Raw genomic sequence first — 22,903 nt, forward strand, 5'->3', positions numbered from 1 at the left:
CACTGAAAGAGGAGCTCAGGGACAACTGCAATAGAAATGGATCATCAGTAACTATAATGGGCAACTAGTCTCTGCATACAGCAGTCACATAGCATAATCTCTTGGGGATTTCTGGAAGCCACTGGATTATGGACAATATCCATGAAACAGACTTACTGTGACGAAGGACCACGGGTGTTTTATTTTGGTCTAAAAGACAAATATTTTTACTATGACTGGGGTTTTGTCCTTCTATTTCCAATTTCTACTAATAGAAATCTGAGTCAAGTCTGAGCCCCACCCTCTATTCATCACATACCTAAAAGCCATATGATAATGTTCTCTGCAGAGTCAACAACATAGACTTCATAGTTAAGGGGATCTATGACAGGATTCTCTGGAGATTCACATTTCCCACTGAGTAAGGCTGAAAAAAGATGCCATACGCATGCCTCTTGCCATACCAAACGGACGCTTTCTCAACAGGCAGCCACCACCATCACAATTCAAAGACATCTGGATATGAGGCCTTTAGAAATCCCTTTTGCTGGTCCCTCAACCCTGACATACATAGGCCTGGCAACAAGAGCAAAAGTATATAAAAATTTCCAAGTGCCTCAAAGCCCTAGCCCTAGCTTCACTCGATATTTTACCACTCTTAAAGTTTTCAATTCCATTCCCAGTTCTGTTGTTCTATATTAGGGATGGAAATATTTGAACAACATCTTTTCTAACTAGTGATAGCGGATAAGTAGACTATGATTAATGTCCACTTTGGGGTTGACACAGCCTTTCCTGCAGGAGCTATGTCCATCACAAGAAGGTGGCTTCTAAAAATTTCAATTAGAAATAGCTTGCTAGAGAGGGAACTATAAAAATTATTTAAGAGTTAGGAGCCAGTCACAGAATAAATCCAGTATTGATAAGGATATAAATACTGGAACAGGAACACTGTTAATGGAATATAAATCAGTACAAACACTTTATAAAACTGTTTGGCAGTACCTACTAAGGCTGAACAGATGCCTATCCTATGACCCAGCAATTCTACTGTAGGCATATACCCAAGAGAAATGAAAACATCCATCCACTCAAAAACTTGTGCATGAATATGCATAGCAGCATGATTCATAATTGCCAAAATCTGAAAACTACCTAAATGTCCATCAACAGTGGAAAGCAGTGATACCTTTGCATATACAATGGAATACTATACAGCAATGACCTACAATTATACACAATAATATGGATGAATCACACAATATCATGTAAGCAAAAGAAACCAGACACAAGAGTATATACTGCATGGCTCCACTTATATAAGGTAGCAAACAGGTAAAACTGATCTACGCTATCAGAAATCAGAATAATGGTAACCCTAAGAAGGGATAGTAACTGGAAAACAGCATAAGACGGACTTTCTGGGGTGCTAGTAATATTTTGTTTCTTGATTTGAGTGCTGATTATACACGTATGTTCAGCTTGTGAAAATTCATTCAGTTGCACACTCAATGTGCACTTTTCAATATGCATGTTATACTTCAATAAAAAGTTAAAAAATAAATCCAGTAGAGCCTTTCCTGTAATGGCCTTAAAGTGCCACCTAGTGGCCCAAGTTAAATATAAACAAGAGGGAAGTTTCATCTCTAGTGACTTCAAAAATATGGTCCCATTTCTAACAGCACATTCTGGGATTGGGCTGCAACAGTGCCCTAGACCAAAAACAAACAAACAAACAAAAGGTTCCTGTGTGACACACAGAATCCGACAGAAGGATTCAGCAGCAAGTGAAGCTGTCTACTACAGAGCACACTAGTACCAATGAGTTGATGATACACATCACCTCCCAGCCCCACCTGCCATCAGCCACGGTGGAAGTTTTTACAACACAGACAACAGGAAAGGCTACAGAGTGGGGCTTTTTCTTTTTCCAGATGGAACGTTTACCAACACACCAGGAAGTGATACATACAGAATTTGCTGAACAGAACAGGGCATTCAAGAGGAGTTGGGAAGAAAGAAATCCTTTATCCTGTTTCTCCTGGATGGGTTTCTTTCCCTCTTTCTCACCTTAAAGGCAAGGCCTTAGTCTGGTTTCTTCCGATTATGCCTAAGAAACACAAAGTTAGGAAGGCCTGCCCAGAGCAAGCCTTTGAAGCTGCCAAATGAATAAAGAATATTTGCTCAAGGTTTTGCTAGTGAGATGTGAAAGACAGAGCATCTTGGTCAGATAAAGGTTCTCAAGGCAAAGCTGCAAACTATAAATACAGGCATCACGATCCTTGAGTTAGAAGATGGTGGGTTAAAAGGCTTATGAGGAGGCCTACCTGTCTTTCCATCGATTCTCCTCCTTCATGTTTCCATTATTTACAGGAAAAGGCGATGATCTGGATTTGGAGCTACAGGCTGTAGTTTGCTGACCCCTGATGTAGGCAGAGGGCCAGCCTACGAAAGGTCACGAAATAGGGAAAGAATGCCATTCTACTACAAGTGGTTTAGTAAGCCAGTCCAGCACTCATTCTGGGCTTAGGACCGGCCACTAATTTCTGGTTATCCTGAGTCTGCTCCTCCGTGTTTGCCAACGAGAACCTGCTACTGTTTTGCTGGGCCTGGAGTGATAATAATTGTAACAGCTACTTTGCACTGAGGCCTGACTATATGCCAGGAACCATTCTAAATGCTTTATGGATACTCATTTAATCATCATAACAACCCTATGAAAGTAGACATTACCATTAACCCCACTTTATACGTGATGAAACTGAGACACAGAGAGAATAAATAACTTGGCCAAAGATACACAGCCAGCAAGAGGAAGGGGTAAAATTTGAACCCCAAGCTCATGTCCTTAACTATTCTGTCAAGGTGCCTCCCTGGGTCTGACTCCTAGCTGTCCTCCATTGTCCTTTCCCATGAACACCACAGCACATTTGGACACCCTTCCATCCTGCCCCACTTCCATACTTGCTCCTTCCCTGACACACAGGAGTACTTCTTGGTTTTTGTCATTGTGGTGAGGGGGACAGAGAAGAGAAATAAGGATTCCATTGTTTAGGAACCTAGAAACCAACCATAATTGACCCCCAGGGGAAAGACTGAGGTAGCCTGTTAGTTATAGGAAATATGGCATCCAGCTATTGCCTATAATCCTTGACAATACAGCATGAGAAAATGGATTTAAATGAGATACATAGGCACACCAGGAGACATAATAAAATGGATGGTGTTAGGCATGAGTATATCACAACCTTTGTGCCATCATAGTTCTTGGCAAAGTATGGACCTGTTGTAAGCATATTCCATCAACGGGATGAACTTATGACATCTTCCAGAGGAATGATGCAAGCAAAGTCAGCTTTATACAATGATACCATGAACACAATACAGTAAGGGGGGGAAACTAATTGTTAAGAAGAGACATGTTAAGGGGCGCCTGGCTGGCTCAGTCAGAAGAGCGTGCAACTCTTGATTTCAGGGTTGTGAGTTCGAGTTCCATGCTGGGTGTAAAAATTACCAAAAGAAACTAATTCTGGGACATGGTTGGCTAGCATAGCATAGTTGGAGGAACTGGCACTCTGAGGCAAGATAGCCAGGATTAGAATCATCCCATTAATTCTTACTTGCTGTGGGTGACCTTGAGGAAATTCCTGAAGTTCTCTGTGCCTTGGTTTACTTATGTGCAAAATGAGAATAACAATAGAACCTATCAAGTATGGTTGTTATGAAGATCAAGCATGCATTCATCAAGCCCTTAAAAGAGCATCTGACATATAAGCACTATATATAATTATTTATTAAACAGAAGTTCTGCCTTTTTGTTTCCTATTAAAAAACAGAATAAGGATTACAACACTTGGCCTTTTGCTACACCAGATATGGTCCACTGACCAAAGTGTGAAAGCTATTTTGGCCAAGATAAATGTAAGTCTGCACTGCACTTTAGCATTTTCGCTTAATGTATGGAAATACTTCATATTTTGAGGCGACTGGGTGGCACAGTCATTAAGTGTCTGCCTTCGGCTCAGGTCATGATCCCGGGGTAATGGGATGGAGTCCCGCATCGGGCTCCCTGCTCAGCGGGGAGTCTGCTTCTCCCTCTCCCTCTGCCTGCCACTTCCCCTGCTTGCGCTCTCTGTCAAATAAATAAATAAAATCTTCACCAAAAAAAGGAAATACTTCGTATTTAGAAAATTATTGGTGGGCACAGAGACTGGAAATTCTTGCTAACTTTTGCTTAGCAAATCTATAGTTAATTTTTGTGCTGTGCATTGAGTGATTCCACTCTCTCTCTAAATGTTTATCATTAAATTTCTAGCACCTCCTCAGAAACCTTTCCCAGTTCTCCTCTTTACAAGAGCTAGCTAGCTTTAAAAAAAAAAAAGGGCTAGCTAGCTCTGTCACTCACTAGCTGAGAGGCTCCAAGGAACTCACTTTCACTTTCTGAACCTCAACTTGCTCTGCTGTAAAATAATATGCAAGGACATATGAGAGAGCATGAACATAAAAAGTGTTAAAATTAAAAAGACTTAGACACACTCAGAAGCAAGCTCAACATCCCTGTAGGGTCAAATTACAAAGTGGTCGGCGAGGCTGAGGGTTCAGAAGCAGGCAGAGGCAGCTGAGAGCTCATACACAGCAAAGTAACAGGTATTCAAATGCCCCAGATGAAGCAGGGGAATTCCGCCACGCTCATTTCCTGAAGCCAGAAGCTAAGGTGGTGCTTCACTACCTGTAAAGCTGCAAAACCAGGATGAAGCCTGGAAATGTACTCAGAACTGCCTACTTATGAAAGTAAACAGAAGCAGGGGCGCCTGGGTGGCTCAGTCGTTAAGCGTCTAACTTCGGCTCAGGTCATGTTCCCAGGGCCCTGGGATCGAGCCCCGCATCAGGCTCCCTGCTCAGCGGGAAGCCTGCTTCTCCCTCTCCCACTCCCCCTGCTTGTGTTCCCTCTCTCGTGGTGTCTCTCACTGTCAAATAAATAAATAAAATCTTTAAAAAAAAAAAAAAGAAAGAAAGTAAACAGAAGCAGATAGAGCACTGCAGCCTGGTCTTACGTTAAGCCACCATCTGGTGCCATCCGCACCATCTCTGACATGTGTACCAGACAGAAGGGCTGAACCTCAACTATAAGAACTAGCCCTACACTGGAGGCCCATGGGTGCAGGGCTACGGGGTGTGCTTGGCAGACACACCATGAACTGCTGGACAGGGAGGAGCTCCAGAACTGAGAATGAAATTTAAACTCCAATTCAAAATAAGACCACTAAACAAATTTCCAGAAGCATGAAGAAAAAACCCAATACTAAGAAGAACAGCCAAAAAAGAGAGAGAGAGAGAGAAGATGACTTTACTCTTGAAAAAAATGAAAACAGAACAAGTTGAAATTGACTTCAAAATAATTATGTTTAAATCCTCTCCAAGTTAAAAGTAGAAAATGCATCCTTAAAAAAAAAAGAGAGAGAGACAAGGGGTGCCTGGGTGGCTCAGTCGTTGGGCGTCTGCCTTCGGCTCAGGTCATGATCCCAGGGTCCTGGGATTGAACCCTGCATCAGGTTCCCTGCTCTGTGGGAAGCCTGTTTCTCCCTCTCCCACTCCCCCTGCTTGTATTCCTTTACCAAAAAAAAAGACAAGTATGAAACAGAAATGGGGGAAAAGTGAAACAAGAACAGACTGACAGAAACAAGAATGGACTATAAAACCTGGACTCATATACAGCTACACAAAAGAATGATTAATTTGGAAGATAAAGGTTTCACCGAGAGCCAGGAGAGATCACAACATAAAATGACTGAAAGAGCCATCACCAGAAATAAAAGGTGTATTGACAGACACAGAAACATAGCTAACTGGACTTTGAAAAGAAAACAGAGTAAGTAGAGAATCAAAATCTGCAGAGATATGACTAGGAATGTTCCAAATTAGAAGACATGGTTTTCCAGATGGAAAACGCACACCAAGCATCATCTGGAATAAATAAGTTTAAATCTACGCTTAGACACATCGCAGTCAAATGAAAATAGAACATCGAAAATAAAGTTTTAAAAGCCACCCTAAAGAAAAAATAGTCAATCCAAAGGAACCAAAAAGAGAATTCTCAGCAACAACAATAAACACCAGAAGACAAGGAGGTAATACATTCACAATGCTGAAGGAAAATAACCTTCAATCTGGAATTCTGCACAATACAAAATTACCATTTAAGAGAAAGGGCAATAAGAGTTTACTATCCAGAGAACATGGATGAAAAAAAAAAGAAAAAGAGAAAAAACTACATGATAGATTTCAGTAAACACTGTGTTTGAACCTCATAACTGCTGGAGTTAACCTAACTATATGATTATGCAATATGACATAAGTTCTGAGAGCATGGTGTCTAAAAGTAGCTTCCTAAGAGTCAGTTTCTTCTGATGAAGCTTTGAGTGACTTCTTAAAATTCTAATTGTCCTATCAGAGAGCATTTTTTCCCTTTTTCCTAAACGTTAATTGGAAGAGGAACTCTTTAAAAGAAAAACTACATAATTTTCCCACCAAAAAGAGCTATCTAAACTACTACCAATTACTTAGCAGTTTACCTCCAAATGCTTGACAGCAGATACTTGACATTTTGGACTGAAATATCTGGAGACCTTTGCAGACACCCCAATTCACATACATACCATTCATATAGTCTCCCCAAAATAGAGAATGTACTTATAATAAACAAGTTATAAGATGACATAGTTAAGTTATAAATGAATTATTTAAGTGACCCCTTGAGGCCCCTAAAAAGAGTTAGTGGAAATTCACCGAAGAGTTAAAAACCTCAAAAGCCCACTGGGAAGGGAACACAGGCCAGAAACGCTGAGAAAGGAATTCAAAATCCGACCATGGCAAAGGGTCCAATCACTGTGTTCCACAGACATTCCAGATCACCCTGAGAAGGCAGAACACCTTACTGTCAAAAGTCTACTAAACACTTTCATGTGGTACAATCAGGAAACATTTCTGTACTCAGCTGTTATCCTTCTTTTCCACTATTTTCCATATAATCCTTTTAATAGATGTCTAATACCCTATTAGGCAGATAGACAATACCCTTAACCAGAGGCACCTTCTTGGACATCTATCTGTATTGTTTTTTATTTTTATTAATAATACTAAAATAAATATCATAAAACTTTTCCTTTCTTTTCAACAGTTCTTGGCATACATTTTAATAGCATTTGTTGATAGCTGGCAAAACTATGTATGCTCTTTTAAACAGCAGGGATTTATCCTTTTTTTTTTTTTTTTTTAAAGATTTTATTTATTTATTTGAGAGGAGAGAGAGCACATGAGAGGGGGGAGGGTCAGAGGGAGAAGCAGACCCCCTGCCGAGCAGGGAGCCCGATGCGGGACTCGATCCCAGGACTCCAGGATCATGACCTGAGCCGAAGGCAGTCGCTCAACCGACTGAGCCACCCAGGCGCCCCAGCAGGGATTTATCCTTAATCTTCCCTCCACTAATACAATGCCAGTATTTCCTCACTATATCTCTGTCATCTCCCTAAACTTATCACTACGGCAGTTTCCTCTACCTTTTTAATTTCTCATTCAATGCCAACTGTTTGAGAAGAGCTTTCAAATTCCTTTAATAAATCCTTATGTGAGAGGACCTGTAGAACTCTCAAGATTCAATCCACAGAGGCTGGTCTAAACCACAGTTGTCTTCATGTTACACCAACCTGGAGCTCTGATGATCAATGTGAGTCATCTGTGAACCAATCCTACAACTAGGGAAGGTACAGTAAAATGTACTGCCAAAATTAATACAGGGAAAAAAAAACCTTACACAAAACAGAATCGTTCTACTGGAATATTCGACCTTGATAAATTCAAAACAACATTATCTACAGTGAGAGATAAATTTGTCAGAATCTGAGTTTAGTTTAAAATAAAGCCTTTTAGGGGCGCCTGCGTGGCTCAGTCGTTAAGCGCCTGCCTTCGGCTCAGGTCACGATCCCAGGGTCCTGGGATCGAGTCCTGCATCGGGCTCCCTGCTCTGTGGGAAGCCTGCTTCTCCCTCTCCCACTCCCCCTGCTTGTATTCCTCCTCTCACTGTCTCTCTCTCTCAAATAAATAAAATCTTTAAAAAAAAAAAATAAGGCCTTTTAAACAGAGGATACAAAAACCAATTTTGCTATCGTTTTCCTACTCTCTATATCACTTAACTCTACATCATTTCCTTCCTTCTGCTACCTTTGGGTTTAGCTTGCTCTTCTTTTTCTAATTTCTTATGGTATAATGTTTGCTTACTGATTTTGGATCCCTTTTTAAATATAAGTGCTTATAGGTATAAATTTCCCCAGAGTACTGTTAGTACTGTTCTCTCATAGGTTTTGGTATGTTTTCTCTTTCATTCATCTCAAGGTATTTTCCAATTTCACTTGTAACTTCTTCTTTGACCCACTAGTTTTTTTAAGAATATGTTGCCTAATTTCCACATGTTAGTGAATCTTCCTGTGTTACATCCATTACTGATTTCTAGTTTCATTCCACTTTAGTCACTCTTTATGATTTCAATCTTTTTAAATTTATTGCGACTTGTTTTGTGACTAATATCTGGTCTATCCTGGGGAATGTTCCATGTGCCCAAGAGAATGCATCTTGTGCTGTTGTTGGGTAGAGTGTTCTATAGATGTCGCTCAGGTCTAGGGGATTGAGAGTGCTGTTCACATCCTCTATTTCCTTACTGGTCTTCTGTCCAGTTGTTCTATCCATTACTAAAAGTGAGATTTTGTAGAACTGTCTGCTACTTCAATTCTATTGGTTTTTGCTTCATACATTTTGGGGCTCTGTGGTTAGGTGTGTATATTTTTATAAATTTTTTACCATCTTAATGGAATAACCTTTTTATCAATATATAATGTCCTTCTATGTCCTGTAACAATTTTTGTCTTTAAGTCTATTTAGTATAATGTGACTAAAGCCACCGGGCTCTCTTTTGGTTACTATTTGCATGAAATATCTTTTTCCATTCTTCCATTTTCTTTTTTTTTTTAAGATTTTATTTATTTATTTGACAGAGAGAGACACAGTGAGAGAGGGAACACAAGCAGGGGGAGTGGGAGAGGAAGAAGCAGGCTTCCCGCGGAGCAGGGAGCCCCATGCGGGACTCGATCCCAGGATCCTGGGATTATGACCTGAGCTGAAGGCAGATGCTTAATGACTGAGCCACCCAGGCACCCCTCCCATTCTTCCATTTTCAACCTATTTTTAACATTGGATCGAAAGTGAGTCTCTTGTAGACAAGCATGTAGTTGGATTACTTCTTAAATCCATCTGTTTCTGCCAATTAATTGGAAATATTTATCCATTTAAAGTAATTACATATAAGGAAAGATTTACTTCTGCCATTTGCTGTTTGTTTCTTTTTTTTTTTAAAAGATTTTTATTTATTTATTTGAGAGAGAGAGAATGAGAGAGAGCGAGTACATGAGAGGGGGGAGGGTCAGAGGGAGAAGCAGACTCCCTGCCGAGCAGGGAGCCCGATGCGGGACTCGATCCTGGGACTCCAGGATCATGACCTGAGCCGAAGGCAGTCGCTCAACCAACTGAGCCACCCAGGCGCCCTGCTGTTTGTTCTTAATTAAATTAAAATTTACATTTTAAAAACTTTATACCTGTTTGGTTCCTCAGTAGTTCCATCACTTCCTTTTTTATGATTTTTTCCTAGTATACCATTTTTGTTACCTTCTCATTGTCATATTTTTTATATTTTTTAGGTTTTTTTCCTTAGTAGTTACCCTAAGGATTGGTTAACATCTTAACTTTATAACAATCAAATTTGAATTAATACCAACTTAGTGCCAAGAGTATACAAAAACTCTACTCCTTTACAGCCCTGCTGCCCCTTATATTATTGTCACAAATTATATCCTTATATATGTGTGCTCATTAACACAGATTTGTGATTATTGTTTTAAGTATTTTTCTTTTAAATCATATAGAAAACAGAAGAGTTACAAATCAACACTACTGGCTTTGAGATTTACCGATGTGGCTACCTTCAGCATTCTTCCTTTCTTGTTATGGGTTCAAGCTACTGTCTAGTGTCCTTTCATTTCAGTCTGGAGAACTCCCTTTAGCATTTGTTATGGGGCAGGTCTACAAGTGACAAACTCCTTGGGTGTTTGCTTATTGGGAAAGGTCTGTCTCCAGTGACACTGTCTGTCGGGGTATAAGGTGCTTCCCCAGGCCACCTGTTGCCATCAGATCAGGGTTAGGAGACCCCTTTGGTCTCTGCTAAAACCATGTTTGCCAGCTAGGAAAGTACCACCCCAAGTTGTCTGCTGCCACCAAGTGAGGGACAAGAGACCAACTCCCAGACTGGTCTCTGATGACACCACAGGGAGGGACATCCGTAGTATTTGGCTGGGGTAGGGCAGGTGTTGTCAAAAAGGTTTCTATCTAGCTTGTCTGCCCTTTTCCCAGTCCTTTGGCTAGAGAGTAGGCTTTTCTCAAGGCCTTTTTTTTTTTTTTTTTGGTCTACATTTGTTGGCAGTTCCAGGTTGCAGGCTTCTCCAGGACTCAGTCCAGGATATATGGCAGATTTTTTTTACAACTCAGGGAACTCACTGCCATGCCATTACTCAAGTCCTAAGGCCCTAGCCAGTCCACTTTCCTGTTTACATCTTTCAAAGTCCTCTTTCTGTTTATTACGTCCAGGGCTTTTAGTTGTACTTAGCAGTGGGGTAAAGCAGGGAGAAATTAGTCTAAATCATCTTGTCCTCAATTGTGTTTTATGATGTTTCAATTATATTTGCAACAAAATTTTTCTTGGACAGAGGAATACAACACAGAATCAGAGACCTTAAGCACTAAAAGGATCTATCTACCCTAAACTTCACATTTTATAAAAGAGTCAGTAGGTCTGTGAGACTAATCTGCATACTTCCCACAAAGCTACAGAGTAGTAGAGCTAAGAACAAGAGCACAGATACATTCATATTATGCTCTACAGCTTTCAGTATGTTCTTTCATCATCACAGATGAAGATAGATCCTGGGACTAGATCTTCTTTCCTTAATTACAGAAATACTCATTAATATACTGTGATTTTCAGCTAATCTACAGCGTGCACTGTAAGACAGAACAGGGTAACACTCGAAGAAAGCGAAGGTAGCATTCTAGGTGATAGGTTTGTAAACTCTCTTCAGAATAATTACGAAGTTTCAAATACATGAATGTATAGAAAAATACCTTTTGACATATACTAACCTTACATACTGACGAGTGAAAATTAGGATGTTGTATCTTTGAAAGCTCACAAATACGCTTTATCTACATAGCCAATATATTAAGGTGATTCGATGACTAATGTACATTACATGAGATCCTCTGCATATATTATAGCAAAAGATCTCATGATATTTGATGTATGCCCACTGAGTTTTAATTTGATCAGGAGAAAAGCCATGAAATGTTAGAAGTGGTGACATTTCCATATTGTTTATACTTAAAAGAACGCTTTCTTATAGATATTTAAAGTTGCCAATGAGATAGTACTTCATTTTACTCTATTAAAAATTATTTAGTATGTGTTTAAAATGGATTGAGTATGCAAGTTAAACTTTAATCAAATTTACATTTTAAAAACCTATTAAATAACCCTGTGAGAAACTTACATTATCACCAGTAATGCCCTCCCCCAAAGACCAAGAGAGAAAGAACAAGTGTGTGTGGAATTCTAAAATGCTTAATTTCTTCCAGGAGAATTTACTATTTTGTATCACCAACTATACATTAACTTACAGAAAGAATACTTGAAATGACAGGATATTAATTTATAAGGACATTTTCTAGAAAAGCATAGTGTCAAGTATTTTAGAAGTAGTTCAGGGCCTACAAACTGCCATTTGAGTTGAAGTGAGCCCATCTTTCCTTTCAAATGACAAGAGGGATCTTACTTAAAAAGTTGTGTCTAAAAAAAAAAGGGGCGCCTGGGTGGCTCAGTTGGTTAAGCAACTGCCTTCGGCTCAGGTCATGATCCCGGAGTCCTGGGATCGAGTCCCGCATCGGGCTCCCGGCTCGGCGGGGAGCCTGCTTCTCCCTCTGACCCTATCCCCTCTCATGCTGTTTCTCTCTCTCTCTCTCTCAAATAAATAAATAAATAAAATCTTTAAAAAAAAAAAAAAAGTTGTGTCTAAGAAATTTGGCTTTGAAATAGAACAGCAAGCCCAGCATACTCCTACTGGGTTCAGTAGTGCCTTAGGGACCTCATTCTAGCCAGATGACAAAGTTAGATGAAAGACTCACTACGTGGACTATGGTTTCCTCTCAAGGCCACCTGGGTTCACGGCTAGTCCTTCAAAATAGTGCACACAGGACCTGAGGTGCACAGTGGCTAGTCCTTCCAGCAAGACCATCCCATCAAGCCCTCTAACCCTGCTGGAGTCAGCCATCCCAAGAAGACTGAGACTCCCAAGGCCATCCATCAGGATCTGGGTTCTTGTCCCCACAGGGTATGGGTACGTCCCCTAACCTGACCTTATGCCTCCCACCCTCCCCAACTCAAGAAAGACTTCTACTGCACACCTGAAGAACTCAGGGCATGGGGCACCTGGGTAGCTCAGTCGTTAAGTGCCTGCCTGCCTTCGGCTCAGGTCATGATCACAGGGTCCTGGGATCAAGCCCCCGCATCAGGCTCTCGGCTCAGTGGGGAGTCTGCTTCTCCCTCTCCCTCTGTCCCTCCCCCTGCTTGTGCTCTGCCTCTCCTCTCTCTCTCTCAAATAAATAAAATCTTAAAAAAAAAAAGAGAGAACTCAGGGCATACCATTAACAAATCCCATAGATTCTCAACTTCATCTCTGAACATTCCTTCTCTTGCCTTAATTCAGTGTCTCTCAATCCTGACTACACTTCAGAATCATGTGGGGAGCTTCTTAAAACTCCCAAAGCCTGGGCCTCCCACCACACCAAAATCTCTGGGGGTGGGACTCAGACCTCAGTAGGTTTAAAGCTCTCCTCCAGATGATTCCTGTGTGCACAATGTGAATACCACTGGGCTGATACCCTGTGCTCTCCCATAGGGGCTGCTCCCCCAACAGAACTCTCTTGTCAGGGGGCCCCTTCCTCTCCCAAAGCTCTGGCACCACTGGGCCTCAAGTGGGCAGGCCACTGGCTCTTCACTGCCACGTCCACTCTCCCCTAAAATCTAGCTTTCTAAATTTCAGACAGTTCCTTGAACACATGGGGATCTCTTGCATGCCTGCCTCCTTGCATTTGCTTTTTCTCTACAGTAATGCTCTGAACCCCTCAGCCATCTGAAAAGAAAAGTTCTCTTGTTTAAAACTCATTTCACTGGTCACCTTAGCCCTTCCATGAAGCCCTCTTGGTCTAAGCTTAAAAGTATTGATCAAATGCTTCCTCCACAGTACTTTCACCCTACAGTGCTATTTTAATACTCACTGCATTGCCAGTGAGAAGCACTTGCCATTATAAGGTAAGAAATTAGTGGTATCAACAGGAAAATTCTGAGCACATTAGTCTACAGGGAGCCCTAATTCATCGAATGTGGTGCTAATATAAAACTGAAAAGATGGGGCACCTGGGTGGCTCAGTCTAGGTTAAGCATCTGCCTTCGGCTCAGGTCATGATCCCGGGGTCCTGGGATCGAGCCCCGCCCGTATCGGGCTCCCTGCTCGGTGGGAAGCCTGCTTCTCCCTCTCCCTCTCCCACTCCCCCTGCTTGTGTTCCCTCTCTTGCTGTGTCTCTCTCTGTCAAATAAATAAATAAAATCTTTAAAAAAAAACTGAAAAGATTATCCTTTGTACCAAAAAAACTTCTTGATGAAGATTATTGCCATAAGAAATTTGGCATGAGATCAATACAATTAAAGAGATTTAATTATTGGAGTACCAAATAGGCCCTTAGCAGAGAACTGACCTACAGGACAAGCACCAACTCTGTAGATGGCATTTTACTCAGTTTATATGCATACAAACAGTGAGCTACTAAGTTTAACTCTCATGTTAACTCTGCTCCATATGAAACAGTTAACTCTAACTGCTTTTTAATCATTTATGTTATGAATCAGTCTTTTTTAAAAAATTAATAAATAAACGTGTCACCTCTTCTGAACTGAGCCAAAATACCATGCCTTGGTCTCTAGCTTGTCCTCGGGAAAACATGGAACACAAACCATTTGACTCTTTATATAGTCACTTGGTCCCTCTTGGTCTTACCTATAGTATGCAAAATAAAAAGATCTGTTTCTTTGAATTTATTCCTTTTCCTAACTCTAGGGCCCCATTTGTATAATTTACTCCAGATGTCCATATCATCACACTAGTGCTTAGTATTAAGGGCCAGCTAAACTGCATTTTATGCTGAAAACCTGTATTTCATCTCTCTTATTGGTAGAGATATACTTCTAGCATATGTAGAAATGATCTCTATATACCTTTGTGGACACATCTGCAAATGTACAAATGCTTTTCTCTCACATACTTAAAACCTCGAAGGACATCACTGACTGGCCACATAGTTTTTTAAATAGTTGTTCCTTTTTAGGGAACAGAATGTTTTCTTGTTTATTATAATGTAGTCTTAACCATTTATCAAGTTAAGTAATATGAAAATTTTAAACCCAGGGGTGCCTGGGTGGCTCAGTCAGTTAAGTATCTGCCTTCGGCAGGTCATGATCCCAGGATTCTGGGATTGCGTCCCGGGCTCCCTGCTCAGTGGGGAGTCTGCCTCTCCCTCTGTACTCGAGCTCGCTCTCTCTCTCTCTCAAATAAACAAAAATCTTTTTTAAAAAAAAGAAAAATTTAAATCCAAAACCTTTTTATCTTAATCTCTTCTCAGAGCTACTGATAAATTTAAGATTTAAATTATACCAAGCTTTCTTGTTTCTCCCCTAGGTACTACAGTTTAAGCCTCGTAAAAAAGACTCTGAGGTTAGGTGTATATATTTTTTTTCCAAAATCAGGTCGATTGTCCATATATAACAAGGAACACTCAAAAAAAAATGTTTAACAGAACAAAAGAAGAACTCAAAGTTTGCTATAATAAAGCTTGTGGTAAAAATGACCTCATGAGAGAGTAAGCCAGAAGGAAAAGAAAAGCAAATAAAAAAAAAAAAACAAAAAACAGAACAAACTGAAAACATGACAACTAGAAATCTGAAGCTAACATGTGGTAAACTTTCTTTTTCAGTTTCCACTCTTCTAGGGAAAACTACTGGCCTAAGATACAAAAATTTAACTTTAATCACATAATATAGAGAGGAGGTGCCAGACGAAAGCAGTTTGGAAACGTCCTTACCAATATTTTAAAGCTGGGGAGAATAACGTTCCCTAACCACCAAGCCCTCAGGGGATTGTTAAGTCTTGTATAAAGAAAGAGGTGAATGGTCACACACACTACGAAATTGCAAGCTTTACCAAAATTGACCAGGTTTCTTTACTGTAGGACTTCAAACCCTTTAATGAGCCCATACGCACCGTGAATCTTCACAAGCGGGCACTGAGGCAGCAGCCTACAAATTTGTCTTACCACAGAGCCCTGTTAATATCTCCCAGAAGACCGCTTTATCACAAGCAGTGTGGGAAAGACTAGAATATACAGGTGTCCCATCCACATGGTTAGGTGAGCCTCTCCCAGGGCCATTGGGAATTTGACACTGCACAACGACTAAATACAGTCACGTGTTCAGCACCCAGGATTTCCTCTGTTCAATGTGTGTGTCCCACTTACAGTGGAGGAAAAGGGGAGAGTAGGCGGAGGGAAGTGGAGAAGGGCTTTTCTGCCTGCATTTCTTACACACCTGTTTCTGTAGTCTGAAATCTCCAAAGTTAGGCAGCTGAGTTGGAGGCTTGGGCTGAGCACTGCACTCACTGTTTACATTGTGATGGGAAATCTGGTAGACAAAGAAGCAGTCTCATTCATTAACAGTGACTTGAGAATTCCCAGCCCCCCATCAGATCCTTGGTCACTAAGACCCCAAGCAGGCAGGAAGCCCACCTCAAGCAGGTCAAATGAGGACTGCTGATAGCAGCAACACATTTCACAACCAGGAAGTCATTCCTGTTACTTGTACAGTAGAAGGTAAGGAAATTGATCACAAAAGCCCTTTCAGACAGGTCTTGCATGCATTCATCCGGGTGGCTCCCAAGCCCCAGTTTGAAACCAGTAGCTGGTAGATAACTGCCTCCCGAATGCCCACTATTTTGTTGTGACAAAGCCCAGGTTTGCTGTTGGTGCCAGTCAGGAGTTTGGTCTCATCTAGGTCCTCCACAGGGGGCACGTAGTGAAAGCCTCACCCGCTAGAGCAACAGATCACTGTCTTACTGTATACATAGATGCTTCAGCTCCAATGATGGGGAGGGCAGGGACCTTTAGGAGACAGACCTCAGTTTGGGAGCTGGCTCTACCTATTTACTAGCTATGTTACCTTGGCTGACTTGCTTAACCCTGTATGCTTCAATTTCCTCATCTGTAAAAAAATAAAAGCTATTAACACCTACTTCAAAAGATTTTTGTGAAGATTAAATAATGCATTGAAAGCACTTAGCACAATACCTGGTCTACTGCAGATTCTCAATAAACAGAGCTATTCATTTAAATGAGTAGAAATTATAATCAGGGAAAAGCTTAGGATGGAACTAAAGCTTGCCATTAGATATACAGCAGGGACTTAATAAATACTTGTTGACTGATTAATCAACAACTTTTAAAGCCAATCCTGGAGTATTAGAAAGGGGGTTCTCACTCGTTTATATGTGAGTCAGGAAGAACAGGGCTTTTAATTACTCTTCAAACTGAGGAAGGAAAGCAGTACTCATTGTATTTGCACCTCAAGGTTGAGCAGATGCTAAAGATGATCTAATTCTCTAAAAGAAGGACAAGCAAATGTTCAAAGTGGTTTCAGTGACTCAGTAAGTCCTAAGATGTGCCATGTGGAAAGGTATGTTCTGAAGCATCTAGAGCAATAAGGCAAAAACTAGGACTGTTAATACAGAAATTTCCCAACATTTTCTGCTGAAAGTTAGAGGGCCTTTAAAGACAGGAAGTCTCTTCAGCAGCAATTATTGAAAAGAAGTATCTGTAGTGCCTTTTACCACACTGCAGATTTGCTGCTTGCTTCTCATTTCCAACTCTACAAGGAGTGTTGATGAATAAGGCCATAGTAGCACATATAAATGAGGCAGAATTAATTCACAAATGAAACAGATTTTCGTGACACACTCTCCCAAGTCCTGCTGTTTCAGCTTATTGTTCCAAAGGAAAATACCATCCTAACGATAAAGAAAGCACTGTAGGCCCAAACCACAGCACTAATACCATGGTGATGACCATTAATTATGGAGAATTAACACAGCTCCTAAAATACTGATGAAAATATACACACCCAGACTGTACATACTATACAGAAAAACCATGTCCCCAACCCCCCAATTGGAGAGATACCCATTCTTCTATGCCTTTCTCTATCTGAAAATGACATGCAACCCTCTATGGCCAAAGGTAAACCAGTATGCATTTGTTTGGTTGCTTATTGAGGAAACTTTCCCTTTTCTACATGAGGCTGGGGGACTGGCTGGATAAGAGGAAATGCAACCACTTTCTGCTCTCTTTGTCCAGATGCCATCTTGGGAATGTGACCAGCCAGTTCTGTGGCAATCAACCCTTGCAAAGGAAGCACAGTGGCAGGACAATTTCACTATACCCAACAGTTCACAGAAATCAACTTCTGTTTCCTACCTGTGATGGACAAGGTCTTGGAGGGAGCGCAGGTGGTGGAGGTAACAATCCTGACTTAGTAGCTGAAAAGAAAAACATACGCTGTTAAGAATTACCAAAAACACATCAGGTGCTGCATTCAGGGTGGGGTCTGCTTGAGGTAGTCCTCCCCTTCTCCCTGTGCCCCTCCCCCCCAAAATAAATAAATATTAAAAAAAAGAATTACCAAAAACAAAATACCCTTTCCACTTTTTAACTAGGAATACCAATTGCAGTTAACATGTTTAAGTTATTAAAATCCATCTGAAGGCTTAATTTAAAAAAAAGGAGTACATGCTATTTCTAATCCCTTTTTCATTTTCATCCTATCTACCCCAAATCCAATTATTTATATAGGCTGTTTTGATTAAGACAGTATAAAACAGTAAGGAAAAGACATCCTTTGATCAAAGGACTGGAACCCAGCAAGGGAAAGGCAGTCAATCCCTCATTATTCTGATGTTACTTATTTAGTTTCAAATAATCTAGGCCCTTTGGTTTCTCTAATATTTCTCTCTCTCTCTTGGCCATTACACTACTCATTAGCTCAGCAAGTGGGCTACAGAAACGAAGGGAGCCAGAGTCCCCACGGGCAGCTCTCCTGCCCTGTAAGCTAGCGGGTCTGACAACAGCAGGGAGGCTGAAAGAGATGGGACTAAATGATGTTGAGGGACCCTTCAAAGATCTCAATTTCCTTTTCTCTCCCTGATCCTTATTAGCAGAAATAATAAAATCTGTTTCTACCATAATCTGGCTCCATTTAAAGGATGTTTTGAACAAAAGTCTCAGTCTAATTTTTTTTAATTTTGTGAAATATAGAAAAAATTTGAGTTAAGCTAAGAATGTCTGAGTTGTAACTAAATGAAATAAACATCTGCTAGTGAATTATAAATAAAGCTCATAATCACGCATAAGAAATAAGTTTATTGTCACACACTGGCAAGTTAAACCATATTCTTTACAAACTCCTTTAAAAAGCATAACCATACCTAGTTTATTGGCAATTCTATAGTATGTGTGCTAATATTTGGACAATTTTCTGTGACTTAAAAATAAATCATAGCAATGTGCCAAGAACATGAGGGCTTTTGAAAATCACTTTTGATCTGACCTAGCTAGATCAGATGAGCCAGAAGTTGGAGTCTGGGGCTTTCCAGAAAGGTAACTTAAGAGTAATTTCATAGACATTTGCATTCTGAACCAGTGCACGGATCTGGTACAACCATGTGGGACCATCAATGATTTCTCTCAATCTGCCTTTCATTAAAATTTATGAAACACATCAGTGGGTCAAAACTCCAGAGGTGGTGAGACCTTGAACAGCCTTGGATAACAAAGCATGTAGGCAGCAGAAAAACAAAAGCCTCAGGAATTATCCATCTCAGGGCCACTCCCTACTCTAAAGGTCCTCAGGATCAGGCCTTTAAATTACCACCTTCTTTAAAAACAAAATTTTAAAAATCTACACATGCTTTTAAAGGAAAGGTCTTGCACCGGAACAAAGTGTGTGTTAAAATAACCCTTTATTAACAAAAGAGGACTAAGAATTGATAAGCCATTATCAAAGAGGACTAAGATTGACAAGCCATTAAATAAACTTCTGCTTCCAGCAAGAGGGAATAACAAAGACCAGATTCACCCTCCCATTTGAAACAGCCCAAAACAAACATGTTTTTTATATGAAATAAGTTTTAAGGCATGAGAGGAAAATGTATAAAACAACAGTTTTCAAGACACTAGGAAATCCTGTAACAAAAGACAGTGATCTCTGAGAGACAGGAAACCAACCAGCTGAGTTGTAGGACTCACTGTCCCTGCTTAGTATACTCAGATATAGGACCTACATCCAGATGCATGTCTGATTCATTTCATTTTTACCATTTTTTAATTTAAAAAATGCCTTATTTTTGTAAAAGATGATATGAGGGTGTTTCTGAATATACTTTTGGATAAAATCCTATCACCTATGAATATTAACAGCAATTTGGTTTCTTCCTTTAAGTACCTTTATCTATTTCTTTATCTATTTTTTGTTTTTTATCTTACCTGGCTAGAACATCTACTATAAAGTTAACTTATAATAATCATATGGGCATTCTTATCTTCTCTTGATCTCAAAGGGAAGCCTTTCACTCTTTCAACATTAGGTATGGTATTTGCTGTAGGTTTGTGTAGAAACCCTTTAATAGATTATGAAAATTTCCACCTATTATTTTGAGACTTTTGTGATAATCTGTTGATGCATTTTAACCAAAATTGCATGTCCACCCACTGAGATGATAGTATGATTTTTCCCCTTTTAAGTAGTTAATACGATGTTACATTATAAAATTTTAAATATTAAAACACCCTTGCCAACCTAGGATAATCCCAACTTGGTCAGGTTTTTATATCTGCTAGATTTAGCTGGCTAATATCCTGTTTAGGATTTTTGCCAACTATATTCATAAGTGAGACTGATAAGTGAGTTTCCTTTCTCATATGGTTATCTGTTAGGCTTCATTCGGCTGGAGAGTGTTCCCCATCTCTACTCTGGAATAGGCTGCTGTTGTTGAATGGCAGGTAAAACTTGACAGCAGAAGCATCTGGGCCTGGAGTTTTGTTTGAAACAAGATTTTTAATGACTTCACTGCTTTAACTGTTACAGGATTATTTAGACTTTCTAATTCTTAAGTCAGTTTTGATAAATGATATTTTTCTAGACATTTATTGTCTAAATGTCCATATTTATTGCCATAAAGACGTTCCCATGCCCTCCTCTACTCATCTTAATCTCTGTGCACATAACTTTTTTTTTCTACTAATACTGTTTGTATCATCACTCTAGTTTCCCTTCATTGAGCTCACCTGACATTTGTCCATTTTATTACTCTTTTCAAAAACCAACTTGCCTGCAACTCTGTATTGTCTGCTTGCTTTCTGCTTCATTAATGTCTGTTCATTTCCTTGCATTTTCTTTCTTTGGGCTTATCCTATTGTTCTTTTTCTAGTTTAAATTACTTGCTTAACTGATCGTGTTTCTTCTTTTCTAATGTAAGCATTCAGTGTTACAAATGTTCTTCCAAGTGTCACAGGTTTTGATATGTTCTCATTCAGTATTAAAGTTTTCCTAGTTTCCATTACAACCTCTTTTATGATCTTACCCTTTGTCTGAAGTCTTTAGAATTTCCTTCATGGATAGTCTGTTGTAGCAAGCTTAGTCAGTTTGTGTGACTGAAAGTCTTTATTTTACCTTCATTCTTCAAAGATTATTTCACTGGGTATAGATTCTAGATGGACAGCTATTTTTGCACAGCACATTAAAAATAACATTTTGCTGTCTCCTGGCTTACACTGTTGCTGTCAAGAAGTCAGGTGTCTATAGAATCATTGTTTTTTTGGTAAGTAGTCTGTCTTTTTTCTGGTTGATTTCTAAATCTCTTTGAGGTGCTCTGCAGTACCGAACTTGACACTGAGTCTGCCTATTTCTTCATCCTCTTTTTCTTTCATAACCTACTGATCTTCACTAGAATTTCTGAACCATGTGGCATCCTGTTCACTCTGGGAAATTCTGAGTGATTCTCCAAATATTCTTTCTGCCATTTTCTCTTACCTCTCCTTTTGGAGTTCTTTGTCTCAACTGTGCTGTGTTCTGGATAATTTTCTAAGATCTACTGTTCCATTAACTAATTCCCTTTCCAACTGTGCTTAATGTCCTGTTAATCCAATCTTTAAGTTTATTTCAATGACTGTTTCATTTCTGGTTCTATCTGATCTGTTTTCAAAATGGTTTTTTCATTTTTATAATTTCTTGGCTATGTGCTCATTTTCTCCATCTCCTTTTCTTTCAACTTATTAAACATATTTATGTAACAGTCTGTGTCTGATAATCCCACAATCTGCAGGCTTTGTATTTACTACCCTTTTGCTGCTCCTGCTAGCTCTCTCTGTGTTCCATTTCCTAGAGTGCTTGGCAACCTCTGACTCTGAATGCACATCCCTTGGAACTTTACCTGTAGGAATTGGGCCCTGTGTGGAAAGTGGGTTCCTCCCTCTACTGTGTCTGCCAGAAACCCGGAGGTGCTTATCAACCTGGGATCACTTGAAACTAAAAGCTTGGCTTGATACTGTATAGGATTCCCAGTTTCTGCTGTCCTGAATTTTATTAAATGTCCTATAGTAAGACTTCTGAGTCTAGACAGTAGCTTGAATATCTGCAACTAATCTCAGTCTTACCTCATTAACATAATAGTGAAAAGAAACTGTTTAAATTTTCTTGTTTAAATTTGGAACTGGGAAAATAGATGAGTGGCTGATAGCTAAATGAGCAGCAGAGAAAGCAGACAATAATCAAGGTGTACCACAGAAGCCCTCCAGTTCTCAAGAACTGATGACATCAAACTCCTCTGGAAGTAGGGGTAAAATGAAGAAAGCAATAAAAAGTAAAGAAAATTAACTAATAGTGAATCTTATTTCCTACCCTTTAGAAGGGCATACCTTGACAATACCCTTGAAGACTGGGTTCCAGCTACACCTCATGCAGGTTTTGGCTTCAGAATCCCTGCTCCTGTGGTCCCCTCTGCCTGTAGAGTCCATGCCCTACCCCTACTCCACCTGGACAATTCAGGATATAGTAAGTGTCCAACAAATATTTGTTTGAACTAACATAAGAACTACAGGACCATGATCCATCCCCATATTAAAAAAAAAAAAAGACTAATTGAAGCCCTTTAGGAGGAGTTAGATCCTGAGATTTTTCTCCCACATTCTGCATATTTTCATCATGTTTCCCACTCCAGCAAAAGGCTAGAAGTATCTTTCTTCTCCAGGGAGGTCATCAGGCCCAGATAAAGGCATGGGGCCATACTGAAAACAGGGGGATCTAGTAAATGTATACATTCTGGATGCTGAGACTGCCAACCCTCTTCCTCTCTGGTCTCAGACTTTTGTATCCAGAGGTTAAAAGAAGTGCTCCAGTGAACTGGACCAGCCAAGAAGTAAGATTTAGATACCAACATCAAGAGATCTCCAACAAGATGACCAAATCATATCATTCCACCATGAAACCCACAAGACAGCAAGTCCTATCCATTTATCCATATATTCCAATCAGCTTTTTACTCCCTTTCTTAAACAGAAACAGATGAAGTATTATCAGATATCTGCATAAAAATTTCTAAGACAGAGCAATAGAAATAAAAAA

At 39.9% G+C, this 22,903-nt stretch overlaps 1 protein-coding gene across 3 annotated transcripts in view; it reads right to left on the reverse strand.

The window, feature by feature from the left end:
* The window catches only part of REPS2 (RALBP1 associated Eps domain containing 2), a 222,569-nt gene that overhangs the window by 43,318 nt on the left and 156,348 nt on the right, over window positions 1-22,903 (reverse strand). For 2 of the 3 annotated variants that reach the window (XM_081809113.1, XM_081809115.1), the window contains exon 14: window positions 17,704-17,765. In XM_081809113.1, the coding sequence (XP_081665239.1) occupies window positions 17,704-17,765 (62 nt within the window). Of the gene's footprint in view, window positions 1-15,766; window positions 15,860-16,393; window positions 16,436-17,703; window positions 17,766-22,903 lie in introns of all 3 variants that reach the window. The other variant, XM_081809112.1, reaches the window with a different exon arrangement.

The sequence above is a fragment of the Leptonychotes weddellii genome, chromosome X (assembly GCF_054177405.1).
Source record: "Leptonychotes weddellii isolate Sample4059 chromosome X, ASM5417740v2, whole genome shotgun sequence".
Taxonomy (NCBI): Eukaryota; Metazoa; Chordata; class Mammalia; order Carnivora; family Phocidae; genus Leptonychotes; species Leptonychotes weddellii.